Consider the following 25059-nt stretch of genomic DNA (forward strand, 5'->3'; position numbering starts at 1 on the left):
TTTAGTTGATGCTCATCCTGAACACAATGGCTTTCTTCTCCCACAAGGGGTTTTAGTGTCACGCAACCAATAAAGAACAAGACACACACGTCACCCGGACATCCTGTAGAATTCATCCAATCAGATGAAACTGCTGAAGTGTTTCCAGAAAAGTGTGTCATATGTATAAGATGTTCAGCCAACAGTCCATGGGTGTGACAACTGAGGCTGAGACTAGGGTTTACCAGGCCACACACACACACACCAAAACTTCTCTAAAATGCGGTTGAAATGTGACTCACATTTGATTTTAAAAAAACGTATCATAGTGTTTTGTTTTATTACGTGGTTTCCAGTGCAAGGAATTTTTTTTTTTTTTCTCATTGACTCCTCAACAGATTATGTTGATGTTTGGTCAGTAGACCAGAATGTTTCTTTTCCCCGTATGGATGGGGAAAACCAGTGTGACTAAACCTTCTCAGTTCAGTCAAGCTCAGTGTTAGGCTAACGTAACACTTACTGCCTGTTATTTGCCATATTTCAGCCACACAAACAGTTTAGAATGGCTTTTCTCATGAGCAGAAATGTCACAATATACTTCTACCCTTGGGAATGACTTTCCCACAACTGCCTACCTCGGAAATAAGTAATACGAGTCACTATTACACATAATGGCTCGTCTGTTTGTGCTATCTCACTTCCTTTGTAGCATACTGGAGTGTGCCAGTGACACCAGTTCAGGAGGCAAGGATTTTTGGGTGAAGCTGGTATAATACTGAACTCCATATGGTAAGGGGGTTATATGAAGGGTCTCGTGTGATTTTTCTTCCCGTAGCCTCCATTAAGGAAGCTTTTGTTACTGTAAGACATACCTCAGTGAGTCCAGATGCAGTCTGCCCGGATTAAATTTGCCCTCTCTATGAGTCTTGGGCCTCTTGAATAGAGCTTAATCTTTCCTCTGCCTCGCTCTGGTATGAATGCCTAGGGTTCCTCAGGCTCCTTTGTGGTCTTCTTGTGGCTCTAATCTCTCGCTGCCGATCCACTCCATCCCTTTTGTCTTGTTCCTTCTGTCACACAAATCCACCTTAATAATCGGCCAATAAATCTTAGGCACCAGGATTTGAATAAGTAAACCTCAAGCGTTTGTAAAGATTTACTTGTATGACTAAAGCTTCATATTTTAAATTAAAACATTTAATTAAATATCAGAGTAATATTTAATTTTGCAAGAAATATGAATATGCTTTACAAGTTAGTATATGTGCCTTGCACTCAAGCAGACGCAAAACACTGGAAAATTTTGCCACATGGTTACGAATGTGTCGGGGAAAAAATAGCAAAGAGACATTTTAATGGTTTAATAAACTAGTTTTTTCTGAAATAGTGTTGGCTGAAAAGTTAATGTTGCTGACTCGTCATCTCTGCAGTATAATGAAAAAAATGCACCTTTCTTTGGATTATAAAAAATTAGAGCGTATTTGAATTGGTTCTTTTAAAAAAAGACATTTTAAGCGTTTTAAATGCCTATTTCTCATGTCTGTGAGGCGAGTAGCCTTTACGAGTTTCAGTTCATTTATTACGCACTCCAGTTTTTCTTGCAGTCGACAGAGCAACTTTCTTAAGTCTCTTAAATAAATATGAATATGGAATTCCTTATAAATATGGAAGCTTGTTTCCGCCACTGAATAAAAAAATATAATAAATAATTGTGACTTTTTATCTCACAATTCTGACTTTTTTTCTCACAATTCTGACTTTTTTTTCTCACAATTGCGAGTTTATATCTCACAATTCTGACTTTATTTCTCAGAATTGCATCATATAAAGTCGCAATTGCGAGTTATAAAGTCAGAATTGTGTGTTATAAAGTCAGAATTGCGAGATATAAAGTCAGAATTGCGTGATATAAAGTCGCAATTCTGAGAAAAAAAGACAGAAGTGTGACTTTTTTTTTCACAATTGCGAGTTTACATCTCGCAATTCTGACTTTATAACACATGATTGCAAGTTTATATGTCGAAATTCTGACATCTTTTCTCAGAATTGTGAGATATAAACTCGCAATTGCGACTTATTAGGCCAATTCTAAGGGGAAAAATAGACTAACTTTCCCCCCCCCCCGAATAGTTTAAATCTCACAATTCTGACTTTATATCATGCATTTCTGACTTTATAACACGCAATTGCGACTTTATATCTCGCAATTCTGACATTATAACTCGCAATTCTGACTTCATATCTCGCAATTCTGACTTTATAACTCGCAATTCTGACTTCATATCTCGCAATTCTGACTTTATATCTTGTAATTCTGACTTTATAACTTGCAATTCTGACTTCATATCTCGCAATTCTGACTTTATATCACGCAATTCTGACTTTATATCTCGCACTTGCGACTTTATATCACGCAATTCTGACTTTATATCTCGCAATTGCGACTTAATATCACGCAATTCTGACTTTATATCTCACAATTCTGACTTTCCATCTCGCAATTCTGAGAAATAATGTCAGAATTGCAACAAGTAAACTCACAATTGTGAGAAAAAAAGTCGCAATTACCTTTTATAGTTTTCATTCAATGGCAGAAACAAGCTTCCATACTTAAAGGATTAGTTCACTTAAAAAAAAAAAAAAACTTTTGCTGATAACTTACTCTCCCCCGTGTCATCAAAGATGTCCATGTCTTTCTTTCTTTAGTCAAAAAAAAGAAATTAAGGTTTTTGATGAAAACATTCCAGGATTTTGTCCATATAATGCACTTTACTGGTCCAAAGTAAAGGTCCAAAACAGTTTTAGTGCAAACTGCAAACTGCTCAAAGGGCTTTAAACGATTCCAGACAATGAATACGTGTCTTATCAAGCGAAATCGCTTATTTAAAAAAATAAATAAAAAAGTTTAAGTTTTATAAGCTCAAATGCTCGCCTTGCTGTGTTCTGTGATGCACGTTCGTGACTCTCCTGTTCACACTCTTTCATCAAAATGAACGAATCTTTTTTCGTGCCATTTGGTTCATTCAATGAACGAAATGAAAGAATTCGGGAAAAGATTCATTCATTTTCATGAATGAGTTCGAACAGGAGAGTCACAAACTATCTTGTTGCAAATATTGCATCGGAAAATTATAATTTAATAATAACAACGAGACTACTATTACTACTAATAATAATATTACAACTACTACTACTACTACTAATAATAATAATAATCATTGCTATTATTATTAAATAGAAAGTTACCTAAATACTAAATCAAATGAAAATAAGAAATATTACTGTTATATTTCACTCTAAAATTGAGTATTTGATAAAAAAAAAAATATTATAATAGTAAAAATAATTTCAATTAAAAAAATATATTTTACATCAAACTTTTTATTGTGACGAAAAATTGCAGGGAGCACTTTCTTTTCATAAGCGCTTATTACAAGTATGGGATTGTTTGCAGATGTTGCATTGCCAAATTATGCACAGTAAAGTGACCGAAACTCCACTCTGACACTGCAAACACTGGCAGATATTGAGCTGTTTATTTGTAAGAACACATTGCCCCGCTTCACTCTGAAACATGCGCAGGACATATATTTATTTAATTACTTCGCACCCTTTGATTATGCATCCCTACTTACTGTGACTATTTTTTCACTTGTTGTCAATTGAGGTAAAGTAAACGCCCGTGTTTATGTTTGGCTCTTGGTCCACAACTCACAGAACGTCCAAATCCACAAACTGGCTCACTTTTCCCCCTTAGGACGCCCTCTTTAGCACTTAATTTGGTTTTTAGTTTGCCTAGCAATAAAGGGGTAAAACCCAAACAATGCTCCTGCCTGGCCATGGTTACAGCATGTTCTGCTTGGCCTGGAGTCTGCTAATGCATTTACCCACAATTCCCTGGCAAAGCTGTCCTCAGCTGTGACTTGAGGGTGTTAAGAGACCACAGTCAGACATAAAAATGTGAAACCAAAAGAAACCCTGTTTTCTAAAAACGGTACTGTGGTACATTAATGATGGTACTTTTTTTAGTTTGTGCCCACTGCTACGTTCAGCTGATCAGAAAAGCCATTCCTACGGCTGCCAAAAGTTCATGGATATGGCTCTAGTTCATTTTGTAATGTTACATTACTGTCTTTTATATGTTTTCAGGACATAGTCGAGAAAGTCTGCTACTGGTTTATAAAGGTAGCGGGCAGACAATAGCTCAGAGGGATGTTTAAGCTGCTGTTAATTTTACAGGCTGTGATTTTGTGGTTAGAACGCTCACCTGCTAGTGGAAGAGTTTTAATGAAACACTGCTGTCTGAGGATGATCTAGTTCAGAGCTGTCAGCTGCTCTGCCGTAACCTCTACTTTCAAATTGGCTCGGGTTTGTGCTACTAGCATCTATTACAGAAGACATCAAGTTGGTAACACTTAATTTCGATAGTCCACTTTAGATATTCTCCTAACTAAAGTTTGGCTAACTTTGCAACTACATGCCAAATAGCTACCATTAGAGTATTAGTAGAATATCTGTTAACTTTTTGTTCTGTTGATCCCTCAACAGACATTTCTACTAACTATAATGGCTCGTTTCCATTGAGTGGTACGGTATGGTACAGTACCTCCGTTGGGGTACCTAGCATAGTGGTACGGTACGTAAAGGGTGGAGCAGAACGTTGATTGGTTGACGGAGAATCGTGACTTGCGGGTGTTACAAGGGGAATGAGAACATAAGAAGCGCAATTGTTTTTAATACAGTTGAAATGTAATACTACTAAAAGCGTAATTTTTTTCAATTATATACAGTTGAAATGTAATACTAGTGTTATTGTGTCACGAAATGTAGTTTTAAGAGTTTTTCAAGCTAGAATGTAGTTGTTTAAAGCTCAAATCCATACCAGGCGATCAATTTCTATCGAAATAAAGTGTAAACCACTAGTTTTAGTGTAACAGAGAACACTTTTTTTTTCTGGAACATAGTGCCCAAGTTGTATGGGAAACGTTTATGGTGATTTTTGGTGTTGGTCACTGTGTGCTTTGATTGTATGTAAAAGAGCAGCTTGAACCTGCTAATAACATCTTCTTCTCCATATGGAAGAAAAAAGGCAAAGGGCTTTGGAACGACATGTCAGTCAATACGCTGAAAGGTCAACAGGTCTATTGAAGTGACACACCTGTGATGCCACAAGGCTTTAACCCTCTGGATTTCAAAAGATTCTCAGTGCATTGTGGTGTGTTTGAAGTGCATGCTTGTGAACCTTTGAAATAGTGAGCAAACATGCTTTTATCCTTTTAATTGTTGAAATACACTAGATATCATTCACCTCCTGGCCAGGTTTGGTTAGCTTTGGTGGCCTTCTGATTAGGCCTACCATATTGTATGTGGTATTCATTTGTGTTTTGAATATGAACAAAAGGGTTGGCATGAGGGTGTGTAAAATGATGACATAATTTTCATTTTTGGGTGAACTATCCCTTTAATTTTGGGCTGTCCCAGATGAAAGATGACCAATCATGGTGATTTCTGTGGTGGTGGCTCCTAAACGGTGGTCCAGTGAGAGAGGTTCAAAAACAGCCATTGTCCCGGTCTTGCAATCTTAGATAGCTTGCGATCATGTCTTCTCACTGTGTGTTTGCTGCTTTGTGCTGACTAGCAATTAAAAATGCAACATGAAATGGTGTATTGATCGACGTGACATGGCGCTAAAACTTAAACTATATTTAGCTTCATTTGCAGAAATGGCAGGTCAAGTTCTATTCACGATACAGCACTTGCCTCGAGTACCTTATTGCTTTTATGAAACGGTTACCACACACAATAAAAATATTCAAGGTGCCCTAGAATTTTTATTTATTTTATTTTTGTAATTATTTTATAATGTTTCCTGGGTTGCCCTTATAATGTTAGTATGTTTTTTTAGATCAAAAATAGTCTTAATTTAGAAATAAAAGGCATTTTTCCTAGCCTGATTTTAGCCTCTGCTTTGAACGCTCCGTTTGAAGGGGTGTGTCTGCTATGGGATTCAGTGTAATCGCCCTCTGATGTGATTGGCTGACATGCTTGCATATGAAATAGCTGTATTACACGTGGAACTCGCTCGAATAATTTTACTACAGCTATTACACGTTTTTACTATCACAGCTATCGAGAGTAACGAATCGTGAGAAGTTTTCGAAGTATTTAGATCTATTCCCATCAAATAAAATATTGCTGTGATGAGCATTGAGCAAGCAGAGGACAGTATTTTGATGGCGAGGATTAAGATCTTATCATTGCAACGCTGTTTCTAATGCTTTCACCAATGCAGAAATGATCATGTACAGTAAGAGCTTCGTTGTGCAGTGTAACATGCGTCATTGAATCATAACGAGTTTGGCAAGTGTCCAGATAAGCTCGCGCTGTGTGGAAAGATTGTTCTTTGATCGCTTTCTGTATATAATTTATTCACAATTTAAATAAATTTTTTTTTTCATCCTACAAAAAGAAACGATGTGAAGATGATTTTTAGTCACTGGCTTGACTTACTGAAACAGTATTGAACGATTTTGAGAGAAAGATTACCTGTCTGAACTTGAACAACAGTATCAGAAAGTGTTGTTAGCTCGATCTGAGGCCAGCTCTTGGCTCAAGTTGAGGAAACAGTCGTCGGTGAAATGTTTGGAAATTTCTAGAGAAAATAAAATTAACCCATTGCTTCTTCAGAGGCTCGGAAGAAGGAACTAAAAAATACTTATGTGTTCATGTGTACATCCAAACACTGAGCAACTGTTCCTGCGCCTGCGCACTTCCGCCTGTCATTGAACATAGGCTGGCATATGCAAATGTTTGGAGTCCTACATATTAATGATACCGATTGTTGCGTCACAGTCGGTGTTATGTGGAGATTCGCCTATTTTTTTTTTTAAGTAAGAAGGAGAAAACAATGGTGTTTGAGACTCTGTCATGTCCATGTACTGAACTCTTGTTATTTAACTATGCCAAAATAAATTCAATTTCAAATTCTAGGGCACCTTTAAAGTAAAAAAAACAAAACAAAAATTATTAGTGCAACTTAAATAAAGTAAAACCACTAAAAGCCTTCCTTCCGCTAGAAAAAAAAAATAGTCCCTGACTGTGACCAGCAACAACGTTTCAATGTGTAATATGCATGAAAGCTCAAATAAAAACACCATTGGAACTGCAGTGTTGCGCAGTGACAAATAGAACTGTTGGGTGAAGCGGTCATAGCCGTGTTTTATCGTGAATAATCAGAATCAAGGATTGGAACTAACCGTTTTATAAGTCTTATTACATCACATGAAGTCTAACACGGTGTGATGGCGTGTTTGTTTCCATGGCAGCAGGGTGTTGCTCCCTCCTTACTTAAATCAAATAACCTCCATTAAAATACACTGTATGACTTCAGCCAGCTGGAATATGTTTTTATTTGAGGATTTCTTATGATGTGTCATAAATGACAGGAACTTTTACTCGTCCAAAAGTGTTCTTAGCCTATTCTTAAAGTCACCCACATGCATTTTGAACTTTGGCCGCTTTCTTTTTAAACGCATATACTTGAACTGTTTTTTTTTTTTTTTTTTGGAGCGAAACCCATTGGGAACGAACACCAGCCAATACCGTAGCCTTCTTTTTTTGGCTGGTATATTCAGCAGGGATCACACAGTGTCCCCTTTGAGTTCAGTCTCCCCATGATCCTCATCAACAAGGATGCCTCAGATGGCGGGTTATTTTTGTGATGTGTTTTCCGAACGCAATAGTGTGGGTGAGCGCTTGTGTGCGTCTAAAGGAATGTGTGTGGTAATGAGATGCCATGCCAGTGTAGAGGAATGAAGATGAGCATGCCTTCATTGGTTTCCTGTTTTCACATTTCTGAAAGCTCTCTGTGTACATCTCTGTGTAAAAAATAGCCCAGGACATGCTTGTGGGATATGGCAAGACGTGTTTGTGCATGAGATTTAAGGAGTGAATTATTGATTCTCAGAGGAAGTGCAGCTTTATATAGATGTTTTGTTTGTGATTTTGGTTTTTATGTTGGGATGCTAAGATGCTTTAGGTCTATCAGTGCACTTGTTGGAGTTTTATCTCGTCAGGACCGGTCACTGTTTAGAGCAGGTCTTAAAATAAAGCAGCTGTGTGAGCGTCTACTGCAGGTCTGTGTGCTGGAGGTCACATGAGTCGTTCTCATGCTACTGTGTGCTCATATTTCATAACACTAAAGGAGGTGATGAATAGAGAGATGCTCTACTCTTTTAGACATGATCCTGTGGTTTGTAGAAAAGCAGGCTCTGATTTAAAGGGATAGTTCTCCCAAAAGTGAAATGTGGTTATTATTTACTCACCCCTATGTCATTCCAAACTATGATTGGGTTTAAGCTCCTGAGGCTTCATGAGCAGCTGTAAACAGTGTTATATCAATGATAACTATGGCGTTGGTATTGAAAGTCCATTCAATGTTTTTTCCCCTTGCTGCAGAAGCAGAAGGGAAGCGCTCTCATTGACATAGAGATACCACTTAGGCCAGGGGTAGGCAAGTTGGGTCCTAGAGAGCTGCTGTCCTGCAGAGTTTGGCTCCAACACTGAAAGAGATCTCACCTGCCGATAGACCATTTTGCAAGATGTAAACAACACTGGTCCAGAAACACTTTCTGTTTCAGTTTGTAACTGTTTTATTTATTTCACATGTAAAGAAAAAATCTTAAAGATGTTTAACTTTTTGATTCAGTTTTATATGTTCTGTTGGTTGTATTTTATCCCAGCTTTTATGTAGTGTTAAAAACTGAAACAGGAAGTGCTTCTGGACCAGTTTTGTTTACATCTTGCAAAATGGTCTATAGCCTTAGTAATCCTGAAGACATTGATTAGATTGTTCGGGTGTGTTTGATTAGGGTTGGAACTAAATTCTGCCGGACAGCGGCTCTCTAGGACCCAACTTGCCTACCCTTGACTTAGACCTACCCAACTTTTAGTTTTTTACATAATTTGCATGTACATGCAGCTATAACACACTAAAGGAAAGGTACTGTTCAACATTTTTTGCACTACCATAATAAGTGCTCTTTAATTTAGTGTTTCGTAACCACTTATTACTTTCTATCTCAGTGGTTCCAAACCCTGGTCATTGAGTACCTACTGTATAACTTGCACCTGCATGATTCTGCTGTGGGCGCCATCTTCTGGCATTAAGCGGAAGTTCATTTTTTGCGACCCTCACAGTGCATTATAGGTAGGCAGGTCCATTGTTTTGGACTTCACTTTTTAAATAGTGACTATTTCGTATGCAGCCTTTGTTGCCTTAAACATACACACCTGATTCAACTCATCAGCTCATTGGTAGAGACCCCAAAACAAATGGGCGTTTGCACAAAATGGGTTTCAGATATGAGAGACATTCAAAAGGTGTACAGTTGGGGGTACTCAGGGTTTGGGACCAGTGACCCTCACAGGTTTGACATCCAAATGATATTCGAGATATCTGCTGTACTTATGATGGCGGCATGCAATTTATTAAGCTTAAGACAATTGAAACAGTGTGAATAAAAAGGCCTTATTATTTCTTTGATTAAACCTCTAACTTCACACTCTTTGCATTTGTATCAAATGCTATTCCAAAGAAGAGCCATTCCAGCTTGGATTATATAATCAGGTGGATGTATCGCTCCTGGCAACAGCATGTTATCTTTGCATAGCATCAAAAGGAAATGCAACAATTTGTGCCATTAATGTCATATTTTTCTTCCAAAGCCACTACATAAGTTGAGTGTTTAAAATAACCACCTTTTGTGATCTTGTTATGGAATTATGCAAAAATATATATTCATTTATATAAAGTATTTGCCGATTATATTGTAAATTCTTATAAAAATTGCTGTGGTAGCTTGAAGAATATATTCTCAATTGTGTCGTTTATAGAGTCAAAACATTTCTATCTGCATGTTGCGAAAGCTGGATAACTGTCCATAAAAGGGATTTTGTAGAAAGGTCACAACATTGACTTCTATGGCCCTATCTCAAATGGCACACTTCATATTCACTTACGATCTTGTGGACTTACAATGGTGGCTGGCGTGTGTGCGTGTCTGTTAAGTCCATGAGATCGTAGGGTGTCCCATTTGTCATTTTCAGAATGGTACTCGCAAGTTCCATGGGGTATGTGATGATGTAGCATCTTATTTAAAAAGCCTGATGCTGGTAACGATTCACTGCCTTTATATGGACGAGTATGGATGAGTGGAACTGGAGTGCCATTTTCCTGCAGAGTTTAGCTCCATCTCTGAAAAAAAAAAAAAAAAACTCACCTGCAAGTAGCTTTAGTGATCCTGAAGACATTGATTAGCTTATTAAGGTGTGTTTGATTGGGGTTGGTGCTAATCCAGTACCGATGTTGCCTATCCCTGGCATACCAACAACAATGGGGGGAGTAAATGATGGCTTTAATTTCCTGTTTGGGTGAACTATTCCTTTAAGGCCCTTTAGATGACTAACAATCATTTTGATAAAGTAATGTATTGCTAGCCTTAGCAAACATCACTAGTAAATGGTCTTTGCATTGTGATTACATGGTGCATGAAACTTTTACTTCAAGAGATTTGGGTTTGGGATGGGCAGTAGAGTAGCTTTGCAATGAGCAATGGAGAACAAACAAATAAGGGACATGTTAAGTGAGAAGAGAAAGCTATCTCGTCCAGTGCATGCTGGGTTGCACTCTGACGGTCTCTTTCCCTGGTTCCCTCTCTCCCCGACATGCTCCGTGTCTCAATAGAAGAAACCTCATGTACTGTATGTGCACTCTGCCTTCCCACTCTGAGAGAGAGAGAGAGAGAGAGAGAGAGGGAGGGAGGGAGGGATCGCAAAGAGCGAGAAAGAATCACATCATCTGAAGATCAGCAGAGGAAAGCAGCAATAGCAAGGACCAGCAGGGTTTGCCATGCTCACTCAGAGGAATGGGGCGTGTACCGGCTGCGTTCTGCCCGGGAAGGACGGCTCAGATCAGATGGATGTGGCAGGGTGTACCTGTGCCTGGGATTGTCTGACAGGGGTAGACGGCTGTTTATCGGACACTTCCTGCCTTTGGTTCCAGCTCCTGGCCAGGGCATACTGGGGGGACGTGGAACTGGGACTCCGGGAGGCCCAAAAAGATGTCTCTTGGCGCAGATTAAAGAAGACGACTCCGAGGAACTGCATGCGGGCTTTGGTAAGGATCTCTGGATCTGCTGTACAGTAGTTTAAGAGCAGCAGAACTAAAAAGAAGAAGATGGGTTCATAGTGACAGTCGGGTCCTGCATTTAAGGGATGAAGGGCTTTCACATAGACAGAGGCTCCCAGTGGTGTATTGAGTTACTCGGGGCTGAGGGGGGCAGATGGAGGAGATGGCTCTCAAGAATGCTTTGTGCGTCATTCACATCCAGGATGGTTGGTTAGGTCTCCTACATTGAGCGAACATGTAACATATTTTTCACAGCAAGACAACTGTGTGTGTACGTGCCCTGGTTTCACGTTTCAGTTATTGTTCCTATGCAAGCAACGGTCCCTAAAGAGGAAACTTGGGATTGAACGGACTTTTGATTGGGTACTAGCTCACGTTTTTAAACCCAAACCCAGTGGATGATGGTTTCATCTAGAGAACAGGGTTGTGATTGAGTTGTTTCTGTATTTATCTTTGGAAAAGTATGTGTTCGAGAAAGAGAGACGTTTTTGTTAGACGTTTAAGACTCCACTGTGGCTCAAGAGTGACTCACGCTTGCCATAACTACGGGACGCACATGAATATTTGTGTATTTCGTCATGACAGCATTTGGCAAGAAAATGTTATTGCTTAGAGGTTGCTCTATTACAGCTGAGAACTTCCATAAAATGGATTTCATTTTTTTTTTATTTAACTATTAGCTTCGTCTCAGATGTTTCTCCTTACATGTCATTAGAGAAGTGAAAATGGACACAGTTGAGACAGTCGTTGACAGTAGAGGAATAAAGCTATAAAATGAATGTGGATAGTTCCTTAAATCATTTAGTGTTTGAAGAATTAGATGAGAAAAGTTTGGGTTCATAGTGAGATTAGATTTAGGTATAATTGTCAAATATGATTTTGAGACCTTGTTTGGATATCTTATGAATGTCAATTTAATTTTATTGTTTTCTAGATAAGCAAAAAAATAGCAGTAGATTAGATGGGCTGATACATATATTGGCGGAATTAGCAGTTTGTCAACTTGTTTGGCAATAGAACATATGAATGTGATTTCAAATCAAATTTCTGAAAACCATTAGACACACACCACTCTTTAAAGTTTAAAGTAACTGGTGCCTTTAAAAAACAAACAAATGTACTTGCCTTGATAATGAAATGTGGTTGTTATGTAACTCGTTCTTGTATTTGACTAAGGACCAATGGGATTGTGTGTATTATTCATGCTGTTTGATGGACTGGATGGTTTGTATGATGCTGTTTCTGGTGTGAAGGACTCTCACACAGGGCAGCCATTCACGTCTCCTGGCCTTTTCCGCCAATTCAGATGAGAGCTTTTTCCAGCTGTATAATTTAACAGGTTAAATTTAGCATTGGAAACAGGGTTGTGTGCCCACCACAAAGACTCTGACTGGCTAATGGTAGGGAAATGAAAAATGAAAGGCAGAGGAAAGTTGTGCTGTTATAGTGGGCGTTGTTGGAAAACCACGTGTATGAGTCAAGGTACCATTAGCATATGAAGCAGAGTAAAGACGGGAAAGAGAATCCTTCACACAGCATTATGATCATATGGAATGATGCCAGAAAGTTCTGAAATTGAGTTTCTCATTTCTCATCATTTTTACATTTTACAATAATAACTGTAGAGGTGAATTCAGGTTGATTGGGAGACTTTTCCCCAGTCATCTCAATGGCAAAAAGTGGACCAATCAAGCTGAATTCACCTATATTTTATTTGCTATCCAATGTTCAATAAGTCAAAGCTCAGTAAACATTGCATGTCATGATGGTCACAGACATACAGTAGAGACTACCTTTAATTTCACCAAACTGATTGCTCACTTAAAAAACCATCATAGATAACGTTTTCAAATCATTTCATGTTGTATGACCTAAAGCGGTAATATCTAGTGGGTGAGTTGTTTACTTACATTTTAAGTAGCCTTCCCATAACACCTTTATTTATTTACACAAAATGAGAGGTGGGATTTATATTGTGAACTCAATGACCTCAGAGGAGGCAAGAGAGTCGCTCTATTGCATTGTAACTTCAACAACTGGGGCCACTGTTGGACTTTGTCACTTCAGGAAAACTAGTAATTTATACACGTTTTAATGTCATATTTTGTAATATTTGTTTTCTTATACAGTTTTTGAGGAGTCTCCCTTGCCTCCTCAGAGAAATCGCCTTAGCTCCTTGTAATAGTAAATAGAATGCTAGTGTACTGCATGCATACTGTGCAGTATACTGTATGCTACTATTTTATAAAACTGCATGTGAAACAGTATTATCCAGCAATAATATTGTTGCGGGAGCTCACTATGTTGTGTTTTTAATATAGAAAGTTGTGTCTAGTGTTCATTTTACTTAGCTATCACAGCCTATAATGTTGTCATTTTGTATTTTTAATTCAGATATCCTTCTCACTGTTTGGCAGTGCGACCAAATAGTTTTAAAGAAGGAAATGTTAAAGTCCCCCTGTAGTAAAAAATAATTGAATCCCTTAAAACTCTTATTCGATCACCAAAATGACACATTTAAACTTTTTTTCCCCCTATGAATCGTATTCATGCCTTAATATACTGTAGCTTGAATGCAACACTTCATTTAGTATGCGGATTCATGAATATGCTAATAATCCCCGGCTCCACTCACGCCAGCTCACTCGGCCAGCTTACTCTAGTAAACGCCCGATGCACAAAGATATTGCTGTTTACTGCGTCGGACACATAACGGTAATTAATATGATTAGCCTTTTGCTTGACTAGGCTGTTATCAAACAGCTAATAATGTGTTGTTACACAAACCATGTTCCCGTTTGCATCTCAGACTCAGACAGCTGCCTTCTAACAATCATCAGAACAAGTCATAACGTCAGTGGAGAAAGGCATCATACATCATCATACATTAATCATACATTCATAATATACATCATACAGCCGCTATAGACCTTATGTAGCCCCGCCCCTTTTCAGCCCTGCGCTCTTTGTCTTTTGACTTCCGGTCTGTATTTTCACAGCGATCTTGCACAGGTATGAATGAACTGCTCGTAAAAAAAATTCGACATTTGTTAAAGGTGGAATACCTAAGATTTTTTACATTAAAATATCCCAAAATCACAAGGCCAGTGTTATATATTTAGTTAAGATGACAACTTACAATATTCCAAATGTTTCAAACAATGTTTAAATCGCGAGAAAATTGAGATTTTAACCAAGGAAACGGGGCATGTGAGCAGGGGTGAGCTGGGAGTCGCGAGTCAATCGCGTCATATCCACGTTACCTCGGTTTACGCTCGTACTATGTGTAGTCCTGGACAAATGCGGTAGTTGTAGTTGTGCGTTAGCGTCTATCAAGCAACAAACGTCAGCTTGTTTCACGCATTTGTTATGGAATGGAGCACAATTATTCTTTTCATTTATTCTCGTAATGTGAACTGTTGGCTGTAAAGGGGGTCGCACACCAGACGAGAAGCGCCGCGCCACGTTTAGGACAACTCCACAGTATCGAACACCGGACCCGCACTCTCTCATCAGTGTATGTCCAGCAATATTGTAATGTTTAATGACAGGAAATGAAGATAATGTCTGTTCTATGTTATGATTGTACTGTACAATTAAATACAATCGTTGCTGAGTCTGCATTCTGAAAATTTTACCTCAGAGCATCCGTTAACTGAATGAATTGAGAATCTCACCTGAAAAATCTAATAACATCAGCAATTGTCATTCAAGCAGCTGATTTCTGTAAATGAATGCAAAACTAAATGCATATTGCAGCATAGGGCGAAGTCAGGATCCATTTGCAACGATTTGAGACAAAAATAATTAAAATTTTATACAAAACTACGTAAATGGATTTTGAACACGGTCCTGAGGCGTTATTGGGCGCCGCGAACAGACGCCGAATGGCGCCGCCGGTATGTGTACACTTATAGATAATAATGTGTACACGACATGAAAAGATGTGTCAAATGTACATTAAATTGATTTTTTATTTTTATAAAGTTACCAAAAAGGAGGACCGGCCACGTCAACTCCTTGCAAGAGACCTGCCCCTTCAAACCCTCTCCACCATAGCTTCGTCCAGTGACTCGTACAGTAACATCTGTGATAACTAATTTACTTTTAAACCTGACTTCTCTTGCGGTTATTTCAGTTTAATGAAAAACAAGCATGTCATTAAACACAACATTTATAGAAATCAAACTTTACCTCATCCATGACAACTAATTTTCGATTCCTGTCTGACTGATTTATCCACGGTGGAGTTGAAAACAACAGTTCCCATCATTCCGCGTTCCTCCACGTCGTCATCAAGCAAAGCCGTTGTTGTTGTTTTGAATGTAGCACCCTCTAGCGGCATCTAAATCTTAGGTATTGTAGCTTTAAGACATCTGCTTTACAATGCTTATGATAAACATTACAATGCTCATGATAACTTTTGTTAACTCTACAATAAGTAAATCCACTTCACCAGCTAATTACTCCTCGACAGCGATGCCATAGAAATATACAGAGCGACCGCAAAAACTGAAGTTCAAAAAGACAATATTCTAAAGATGACGGTGCCCACGTTGCTCTGGTGCATAAGGTCTATATTGCTAAATAACCTGGCATCTCTTGAGACTCCTCTGCTAGTCTGCTGTTAAGGATATGCTAAATCCCGCCGACACATTGATGTAAAAGGTAGTTTGTGACGTCAGAAACAGAAACATGCTGATTAACTGCAGTTTTATAAATACTCAGCAATGGTGTTGACTTATGAACATTATGAAACACCACATAAACAACATTTTCTCCACACGGGGACTTTAAAAATCATCAAAAAAAATGTGCCATCCTATTCACAGGATGCATCCTGCATACTACACAGAAATGGTATGGGACTAGTAGTATGCTAGAATGCCTTTCCGAACTTCCCTCATGTCTTTGTAAGAGTTTGCAGTGGACTTTGTCCAACACTAAATGTACGTAATTTAATTCCCTCTGGTGAAGTCATGTTCAGGCTCAGTTGTGTAAAAGCCCAGCCCAGACTCTAGAGACATCCACAGCTGTCTGTACCTGAGCCCAACCACAAGCTAAAATACATCCATTCCCTTATAATACATCCATCTCCTGCAGTGCTAGACCACAGTCTGGTCTGTTTGGCAGTCAGAGTGACCCGGAGTCAATGTGGTGTTGTCAGAGCCTACCACAGTCACACACCCTGTGGAGGAATGAGATTCTACTGCCATTACTTTATAATGTAGCCTAAATGTCAAACTTTTCCTTCGAGGATACTGACGTCACCGGCCCAAATGCTAATGTGAGTTACCACCTCCCCCTGCCAGAAGGACATTAGTGTTGTCGTGATGTGCATGTACATATGTGTTGGTCATTGGTCACATGGAAAGAAATGTCTCGGTTGAGTCACAGCATTTTCTGTGTGACCTTCATTCGATATTTGAGATGTGTAAAATTCATGTCAGCGATGCTTTATAAACACTCACAGGATACTCTGTTGCAATACCTCCTGCCCTTAAGAGAAACCCATTGTTTTCAGATAGCGAATGAATGACTGTTTGGAAACCGAAAAACTCTGTTCCAAAAGCTAGTGAGCTGCCTTGCTGTCTAATATCACACAGATCACACGTTCACACATTTTCCCATTCCACTGTACTACTTTTCCGATTTTCATAGTAAATGTGTGACGTATATCATCAACCATCGAGCTTGTATCTTTTGCAGCATCTTGCGTATCACATGACATTCTAAACACACGGTGCTCTAGTTAAAAGAAGTTAAGCTTTTAAAAAATGTATCTTCAGCTTGCAGGATTTTTTTCCCATTGCACTGACATGTGTCTGGGGTTGCGTAACAAAACCAGACCAATTGCTTTTGAATAGCCCGATTGATATTTAAAACCCACCCAATCACGACCAAAACTAGCCCAATCACGTTTGTGTACTTCATGTTTTTAACAGCAAAAATGTGTTCTGTGTGAACCTGCCCTGAATAGACAGCTGCTTTCAAAGGCAAAATTTAATCATCTAACAACATGCCTAATGTAAAACACAGCATGTTGCTAAGCTAATGATGCAGTAATATAATTAGCATGACATACATAATGCCAAAGACTACAAAATAACAAAAGATGGGTCACTCTTAAGCCGTGTGTCCACCAAAGCGTTTTTCCACGCGCCTAGCGTATGTTTTCAATTGTTTTCAATGGGAGCGCCGCGTTTTTTAAACGCCATGAGCGTAACGAGGCGCTGAGCGTTTTTTTTATATGCTGAAGCACCGAGCACCCGCCGTTTTTACTGGTCGTTGGGAGTTGAAAAATGTTCAAATTTGGATAAAACGCAGGGCTCATCACTGTCACTTTTTACCCAGACATCCAATCACAGTGGAGGAGGGGCGGGACTAGTACCACACCGACCAACTGTCAACATTCAAACTGCTGCTGATATTTCGTATCATAGCAACGAAACGTCTCAATGTAAAAAACGCTGCGCTGCCAAAACGCCCAAAGCACGGCATCTTCAGCAGAGCGTCTAGCTTTTTCAGCTGGCTAAAAACGCTTTGGTGGACACACGGCCTCATGATTTTGAAGTCCCGCCTTCTAAATAAGAGCCAATCGGCGATTGGTAAAATCATTGCGTCACTGCAGCCGCCGTTAGAAGCTCCGGTTCCTATAGAAACAGTCAGACGCTTCCACTGCACGTGCACATTAGCTTGATCCAGCTGAAAATGTTGTTTTCTGTCATGATTCGACTGTTTAGAAACATAATTTGAGACATTTGTCATAAGATTTCATTGGTGATTTCAAATATGAAATTTAATCATAAGCTTGGCGAACAGTGTTGGAGAATTTGATGTTTCCCCATTCAAAGAGATGCACTTTCATGCCTGAGATGCATTTCAAAGATGGCCGCCAAGTGAAATGACTTCTTTTAAAGGGACTTTGATAATGCATACAGATATTAGGCCAAAATAAATGCATTTAAATGTTTTTCAGAACATATTATTTGTGCAGTTCTGTGTTGACGGTAGTTCCGCTTCAGCTTCAATGAACTTTGATGAACTTCTTCAATGGTAGATTGTGTCCTGGGTCTCATGGTCTGCTCATAAGTACTAGTTTATCTGCATATCGTGATCATAATACAGTTCAGTGCCTATTAAAATCAGTTGGAACACCAAGAGTCTGTGTGTGAGTGCTGATGTGCCAGGTTAAAAAGGCAAACGTGTTTGCTGCTGCACTGGGACAGAGAGTGCTTTGTGTAATGAGTAAAGAGTGCCATGTCAGTTTTGGGTCAAACTCTTTTAAAACTTGCTTGCATTGTCAACTTTATTATGCTGCACATGTGGCAAAATAAATGACAGAACCATTTATAAATGAGGAAAACAGAATGAGTGTTGTCACATGGGGACATTGTCACAAAGGCCACTATAGGCTTTGAAACTCAAAAGTCATATTACTCAAAGGTTTGTTCTCCTTAGGGTGTTTTTTGTGACTCTTATCCTACTGGCTAAAATGTATATATCATCATATTTTTGTTATTGAATGGTTAAATATCTGATCTGGTAGCTGCAATAATTGAGTGTAGAGATATAGGTGCCAAAAACATTACCATAATGTCATCTATGTGGATTGTTTCATTAAAACATGTGTTGCCATTGAATAAAAGTATGTGAATGACTAAGTATTAGTATTTTGTTCTCTTTCTCAGGCCAAACAGAAGGATGGTTGTGAGCGCAGCGAGGCATCAGCTTTGTCTCCGGCTGCTGAAGAGGAGCCCTTCTCATGGCCAGGGCCTAAAACATTGCACCTACGCCGCACCTCTCATGGCTTTGGTTTTACACTCCGTCACTTCATCGTGTACCCGCCGGAGTCAGCCGTGCAGTCTTCTCTCAAGGTCAGTTCACAGAAAACACACGCGTAAAGTTACCCAGATCATTGGGTCGATCGGTTTTGTCAGTTTGTTTCCTAAGCGTAAATCAGCTTCAGAGTCTCTTTTCTCCCTCTCCAGTACAGTGTGTGCTTAAGATTACAGTATATGCTTACTTTTAGTGCTCGTCTGCATACATTAATAGGATCATTTATGACGTTTGCATCTTAGGCGGGGGGAAGAGGGGGGCATCTACAGGACTCACAACACCTTAGTGCTGCTTTGTGGGTTTTTTTAGGGCTTTTAAAGATTAAATGGCACCTAATTATGTATCTTTCTACAAGATGTAATATTGGTCTCGGGTGTCCATAGTTAATTTATTATAACCATTTGAAAATGTCATTTTGGGCCCTGATTAAAAATGAGCTGTTTCGTGTGTATACCACCTTAAATGCAAATGAGCTGCATATCCCCGCCCTGCCTTTGGATGAGGGCGTAACTTGATACCTATGGCAGTCGGTACGGAGAGAGTGAGAGAAACTGCTGTTTTGAATGCCATTCAGCGTATGTTTGAATCGGAATATATAAATAGTCTCTGATCAGACCCAGATGACGAAGAAACTCCGGCAGACTAAACACAAATGAGAATGGACCTGTACGTCTCGGTATGGTTATTTGATGCATTTATGTACTTATTGAGTTGTAATCACGTCCCATTTGCAATTATGGATGTGGAACACACACACACAGACACACACAAACACTAATGCTGGTGCAATTTTTTTAAACTACATACACATACTGTGATAAAGTTTGCTACGCACAAGCGAAATTACATTTATGCGAGGGACCTGTAGCGTCATGTTTAGCTTGTCATACAGGTGCTTCTGTGGCAAATGTGAGGAGATGGCTAACTTACAGAACAAGAACATATAAGTTATGCAGTTTTTAATACAATATCTTGAAGAAAAAGGGTATAGTGTTTGTATAGTGTGTGGTTACACACTATACAAACAAGGTTTAAATTATATAGCCTACACAGACATCCTACGACGACAACAACTTTAGACTCTTTTGTTGTTGAATTGGCTTCCATAGACATCGACTGAAAATACTATTTGCTCAAAAATCATAAAATATACTTACTGTTACTGGAGGTGATGGTGGATCGCAAACAGTAGACGACGATCCACACTTGAGGATTAACTTTTAAGCCACAACAAAAGGATTAAGCCACGACAGAACATTTATGTTTCCAAGAGACATTACCGGCTGTCGTTGAAACAATGAAGGATGGTGTGTACACAGATCACCGAGGGTGGGGTCTATGCCACACAACCACACTGTCAATCAAACCCCTTGCTCACTTTCTACGTCACAAAGAGCTGAATCTCAGAACAGCTCGTTCTGAGACGGTGCATATGATTTATTGAGATTGAACAAAAAAAACACTGCACACGAATGAAGCGAATTGAGTATCTGGCGCATTAAGCTCGTTAACGCGCGAATGATTTAGTTAGTGCTATTTGTGCACTCGTGCGTTTGACGCGAAAATTGAAAAATCTGAACTTTGGCATCAATCCGCGCCACGTTAACCAATCAGGAGCCTGCTGCTTGCTCATGTGGTGAAGTCACTTAAAACTTTATTTCAATGTACAAGACATGTTCATTTTGTATTGAATGTTATTTATTCCATATCTAGATTATATGAAATATTATATGATATATAAAGACAACCAACATACATGTGCATTGTCTGGATGTGAGAGAGAGAAAAAAATCACAGGACAGGTTAATAACTTTTGGAGGCTGGCTCTATTTATCATCAAAACAAAAATAAATGACAAATTAGATGGATGAGGGCGAGGGTGATCCTCGCTCTGATGGGGGACAACAGGTCATCAAACTGGGCGCGGACTTGCAGTCATCCAGGCGCAGCTCCTGGAGCGAGCAAATGGTGAAACTCGCCAAACGGTTCGTCTCTGGTTCGGGTCCAGTGGACACAAAAGGCGCTTTTCCACTGCATAGTACGGTACGGTTCGGTTCGGTACGGCTCACTTGTGGTGCTTTTCCACTGCATGGTACGGTACAGTACGGTTCGCTTCAGGTCGCTTTAAATGGTACCTGGTCTGTTGAGGTTCCAAGCGTACCGTACCGGTACTAAAATGTGACGTGAAACACTGCAGATCACTGATTGGTCAGACAGAATCGTCACTACCAGCGTCACTACTAGCGTCACTGGATTTGCGACACGAGACACTTTTTTAGCAGTATTTTTGTTTTGCTGCCATCAGCCTCATTTTAAACACATTTTTCCGTCTAGCAGTTAAAAACAACCACATACCGAGAATCAGGAACACCATCCCCTCGATAGTCTCCATTGTTCCTGTGTTGTGGGTTTGAAAATGTGGCGCTTTTAAGATGATGTCATGGCAGTAGAGGTGCGCGCAAATAACGATCAGTCCCACACACTTTGAAGGGGTACTACTGCAGTGGAAACGCAAAGGGAACCGAACTGTTCCGCTCCGAGTCGAAGCGTACTGCGCCGAACCATACCGTACTATGCAGTGGAAAAGCGGCAAAATTCGGCAACAATGATCCCCACGCCGCTGTTTTAGCTCTCCAGAGCAAATACAGGCAAATAACAAAAAAATGGCCGCCAACGGGTTTTGATTATGACGCACGTAAATTTCGCCTCAAACTTTCGCGTCAGTTTCACTCTTGACGCGCAAATTAACACAAAGTTGTCAAGCGTCAAACTAGACGCGGTAGACGCGAATTTGACACGCTATTCGCGTCCGGTGTGAACGCACAGTTACAGATTACTGTTAGCAAACATGTGATTCACATTAATCCCTATGTCTGGCAAAAATATGGCAACAAAACTTTGATCCCACACAGCTCTTGATTTCATGAACGTTCTTGAAATATCTGAGTATTAACCCTCTTTCATCTTCTCTCTCTTTCAGGATGAAGACAATAGCAGCAGAGGTGAGTTTAACTGGTCTGTGATCCACATTCACTGCATTTGTTTTTTTAAGGCTTTTCTCTAATGCATGCTACAGACTGTGCAGTTTCTGCAATCTTATAAGATCATTATAAATCACACTGTACAACATGTACTGTATCTAATAAACTTGGGTGGGAACAAAATTTATGTAGACTGTATGATGATGACATACTGAATTAGGCTACAACGCAAGTTAGTATTGAAGAATAAAACATCAGCATGCACTAGTGGTAAATAAATAGAGTAAGTAGGGATGTCCCGATCCGATCCACGGCATCGGTATCGCGCCGATACCGGCCCAGAACGCTAGATCGGAGATCGGAGGGGAGAAAAAAATATGAGCGATATCCAGTTTAGCGGCGCAGGTTGTCACGTGATGATTGTTGTGTTTAAGCGCAGCGGCGCAGCCTGTCACGTGATGATTGTTGTGTTTAAGCGCACGCGCGCAGAGAATCACTCTCGCTTTTGCGCACGGATTCTTAGGGCCGTTACATAGTCAACGCGAGCTACGCGAGCAAGCAACGCGAGTGACGCGAGCGACGCGCTCCCTTTCATAGTGTAAAAGCAGACGCAAGCGTCACGGGCGATGCGTAAAATGCAATACACCGGTCACGCAACAGGGGGTAGTAGATTTTTCACTGCAAACCTGAAAAAGCGGTGAAGCTCGTGAAGGCGTGCGTGGCTCTCCACAACTTTCTGGCATCCACTGAACGTGCCAGATACATGCCCGCCGGCTTTGTGGATGCGAAGTCTGACACCGGAGAGGTCCAGCCTGGAGAGTGGAGGCAGCACGTTGTGGGGGACCAGAACATGGTCGACGGACCACGGTTTTCGGTCGGCAGCAGCAGACCCTCCCGGGGAGCGGCACTTGTCAGGGAGCAGCTGGCTGATTACTTTTTATCAGATGCTGGCGTGTTTCCCCACCAGTACAGTGTGCTACGATTGGGTGGCACTGACAAATAAATTGATAAAAGTTTGATTTGAAGCTTGAGTTTTTTATTATTATTTAACACTTTACACATTTTAACTTATTTGGTATTATGTGAAAACCATTACACATTTTTTTTATAATTTGGTATTATTTAACTTTGTAAAAACCATTACACATTTTAACTAATTTGGTATTTTAATTCATTAATTCATATCCATAAACCATTAATTCATATAACCAGGCTGGTAAATTTGTCACGGGCACTTTTCCAGTCCATTTTCACCCGTCTTTCCCATCGCGATTGCAACCTCTCTCCAGGCATTTTCCAACGCAATTTTATTTGAGTGTACTAATTGTGATGAACTGTCGTATAAATGCGGATGAACGCGTATAAGCTTGTATAATTTTTCTTCCTCGCCCGCCATTGTATTCAAACCTTCTACTTCTGTTAACATGATATATTTGAATTAATGTACAATTCTTGCAATGTCGCCCCCACCGATACGCATAGTATTGCGCGCATCAGTGCGTCGCGTATCAAAAACTAGGACGACACATTTGGCTACGCATCGACGCATAATGGCGGCCAAAGCGTAGCGATGCATAGCCTTGCGGACGCGTATGCGTACCGATGCGTTGACTATGTAACGGCCTTAATGTAATCGGATGATTCCACAAAAGCTGCATTTCAGTCTTTTCAGAAATTCATTGGCTATCAGAAAATAGCGTCATTTCATTCTCTATTGCAACTGGATAGATAAACTGTCACTCAAAGAGAGAGCGAAACTGGCGCGCGTAAAGTTTGAAGCGAAATTTACGCGCGTGACGCGCGTCAGAATCAAAATCCGTTGGCGGTCATTGTTTTTATGTCGACCGAGCATTCATCAAGAGAGTTACCGCTCTGTATTTACTCTGGATAGCAGAACAGCGGCGTGGGGATCATCGTCGCCGTATATTTGTGTCCACCGGACCCTTCGGAGCCGAACCGTTTGGCGAGTTTCACCATTTGCTCGCTCCAGGAGCTGCGCTGGATGACGGCCGCTGTCAGCGGTACTTCCGCCTGTCACGCGCCCAGTTTGATGACCTGTTGTCCCGCATCTGAGCGAGGATCACCCTCGCCCGGCCCCTCATCCATCTAATCTAGCTGTCATTTATTTTTGTTTTGATAATAAATAGAGCCAGCCTTCAAAAGTTATTAACCTGTCCTGTGATTTTTTTCTCTCTCTCACGTCCAGACACGAATGTATGCACATATGTTGATATAGCGCGCTATGTATGTTATGCGCGCAGTATGTCTCGCTCTAGATTCCGGGAGATTTGAACTAATTTGCGGGCATCAGGGAGACGCTATCAATATGCGGGAGACTCCCGGAACTTCCGGGAGACTTGGGATGTCTGTCTTTACAACATAATACTATTTCTAGATATGGAATGAATAACATTCAATACAAAATGAACATGTCTCCATATAGAAATAATGTTTTAAGTGATGAAACATTTGCTTTGTTGTGCATAATCCCACCATGCATTTAGTCATATTAACAAAATAATTTATTGAAGCATCCAGACACTTCACCACGTGAGCAAGCAGCTAGGCTCCTGATTGGTTAACGCGGCGCGAATTCACGCCAAAGTTCAGATTTTTCAACTCGGGCGGCAGACGCGAATTCGCGTCAAACGCGTGAATGCACAACGCTCAATTCGCGCCAACTTGACGCGCGAATGAGGCGTATTCGCGTCTTCCGCGCCGCGCTCCACGCCTCATTCGCGCCGCAGGAATTTTTCTTGCATTGACTTAACATTGAAATCATTCGCGCCTGACGCCCTATTCGCGTCCGGTGTGAACGTAGCATGTGCGTCGAAGTTGTGATAGCGCTGTCGGCTAACGCGAAATGCTACTATTTACATTCCATGGATGTTTATTCATATATACAATTGTTTTGGACTAAAAACTTCTTCAAATTGGATTGTATGGACGCTTTACAGTGAAACCAAACCATTTTTGTTGGAATGTGGACTAACAGATGGCTAATTGGTGAGTTTCTTCCAGTTTGTGTTGGTTTGTTTTGGCTGTTGGTGGTCTGACAAAGAGACAGATTGTGCC

At 40.1% G+C, this 25059-nt stretch overlaps 1 protein-coding gene across 4 annotated transcripts in view; it reads left to right on the forward strand.

The window, feature by feature from the left end:
• The window catches only part of arhgap21a (Rho GTPase activating protein 21a), a 128800-nt gene that overhangs the window by 46754 nt on the left and 56987 nt on the right, over positions 1 to 25059 (forward strand). For 2 of the 4 annotated variants that reach the window (XM_039666640.2, XM_039666641.2), the window contains exons 1-3: positions 10837 to 11152; positions 18856 to 19041; positions 21984 to 22005. In XM_039666640.2, the coding sequence (XP_039522574.2) occupies positions 10886 to 11152; positions 18856 to 19041; positions 21984 to 22005 (475 nt within the window). In that variant the 5' untranslated portion in view covers positions 10837 to 10885. Of the gene's footprint in view, positions 1 to 10836; positions 11153 to 18855; positions 19042 to 21983; positions 22006 to 25059 lie in introns of those variants that run through there. The other 2 variants (XM_039666642.2, XM_089125875.1) reach the window with 1 other exon arrangement.

This window comes from Pimephales promelas, chromosome 22 (assembly GCF_988280905.1).
Source record: "Pimephales promelas chromosome 22, fPimPro1.hap1.1, whole genome shotgun sequence".
Taxonomy (NCBI): domain Eukaryota; kingdom Metazoa; phylum Chordata; class Actinopteri; order Cypriniformes; family Leuciscidae; genus Pimephales; species Pimephales promelas.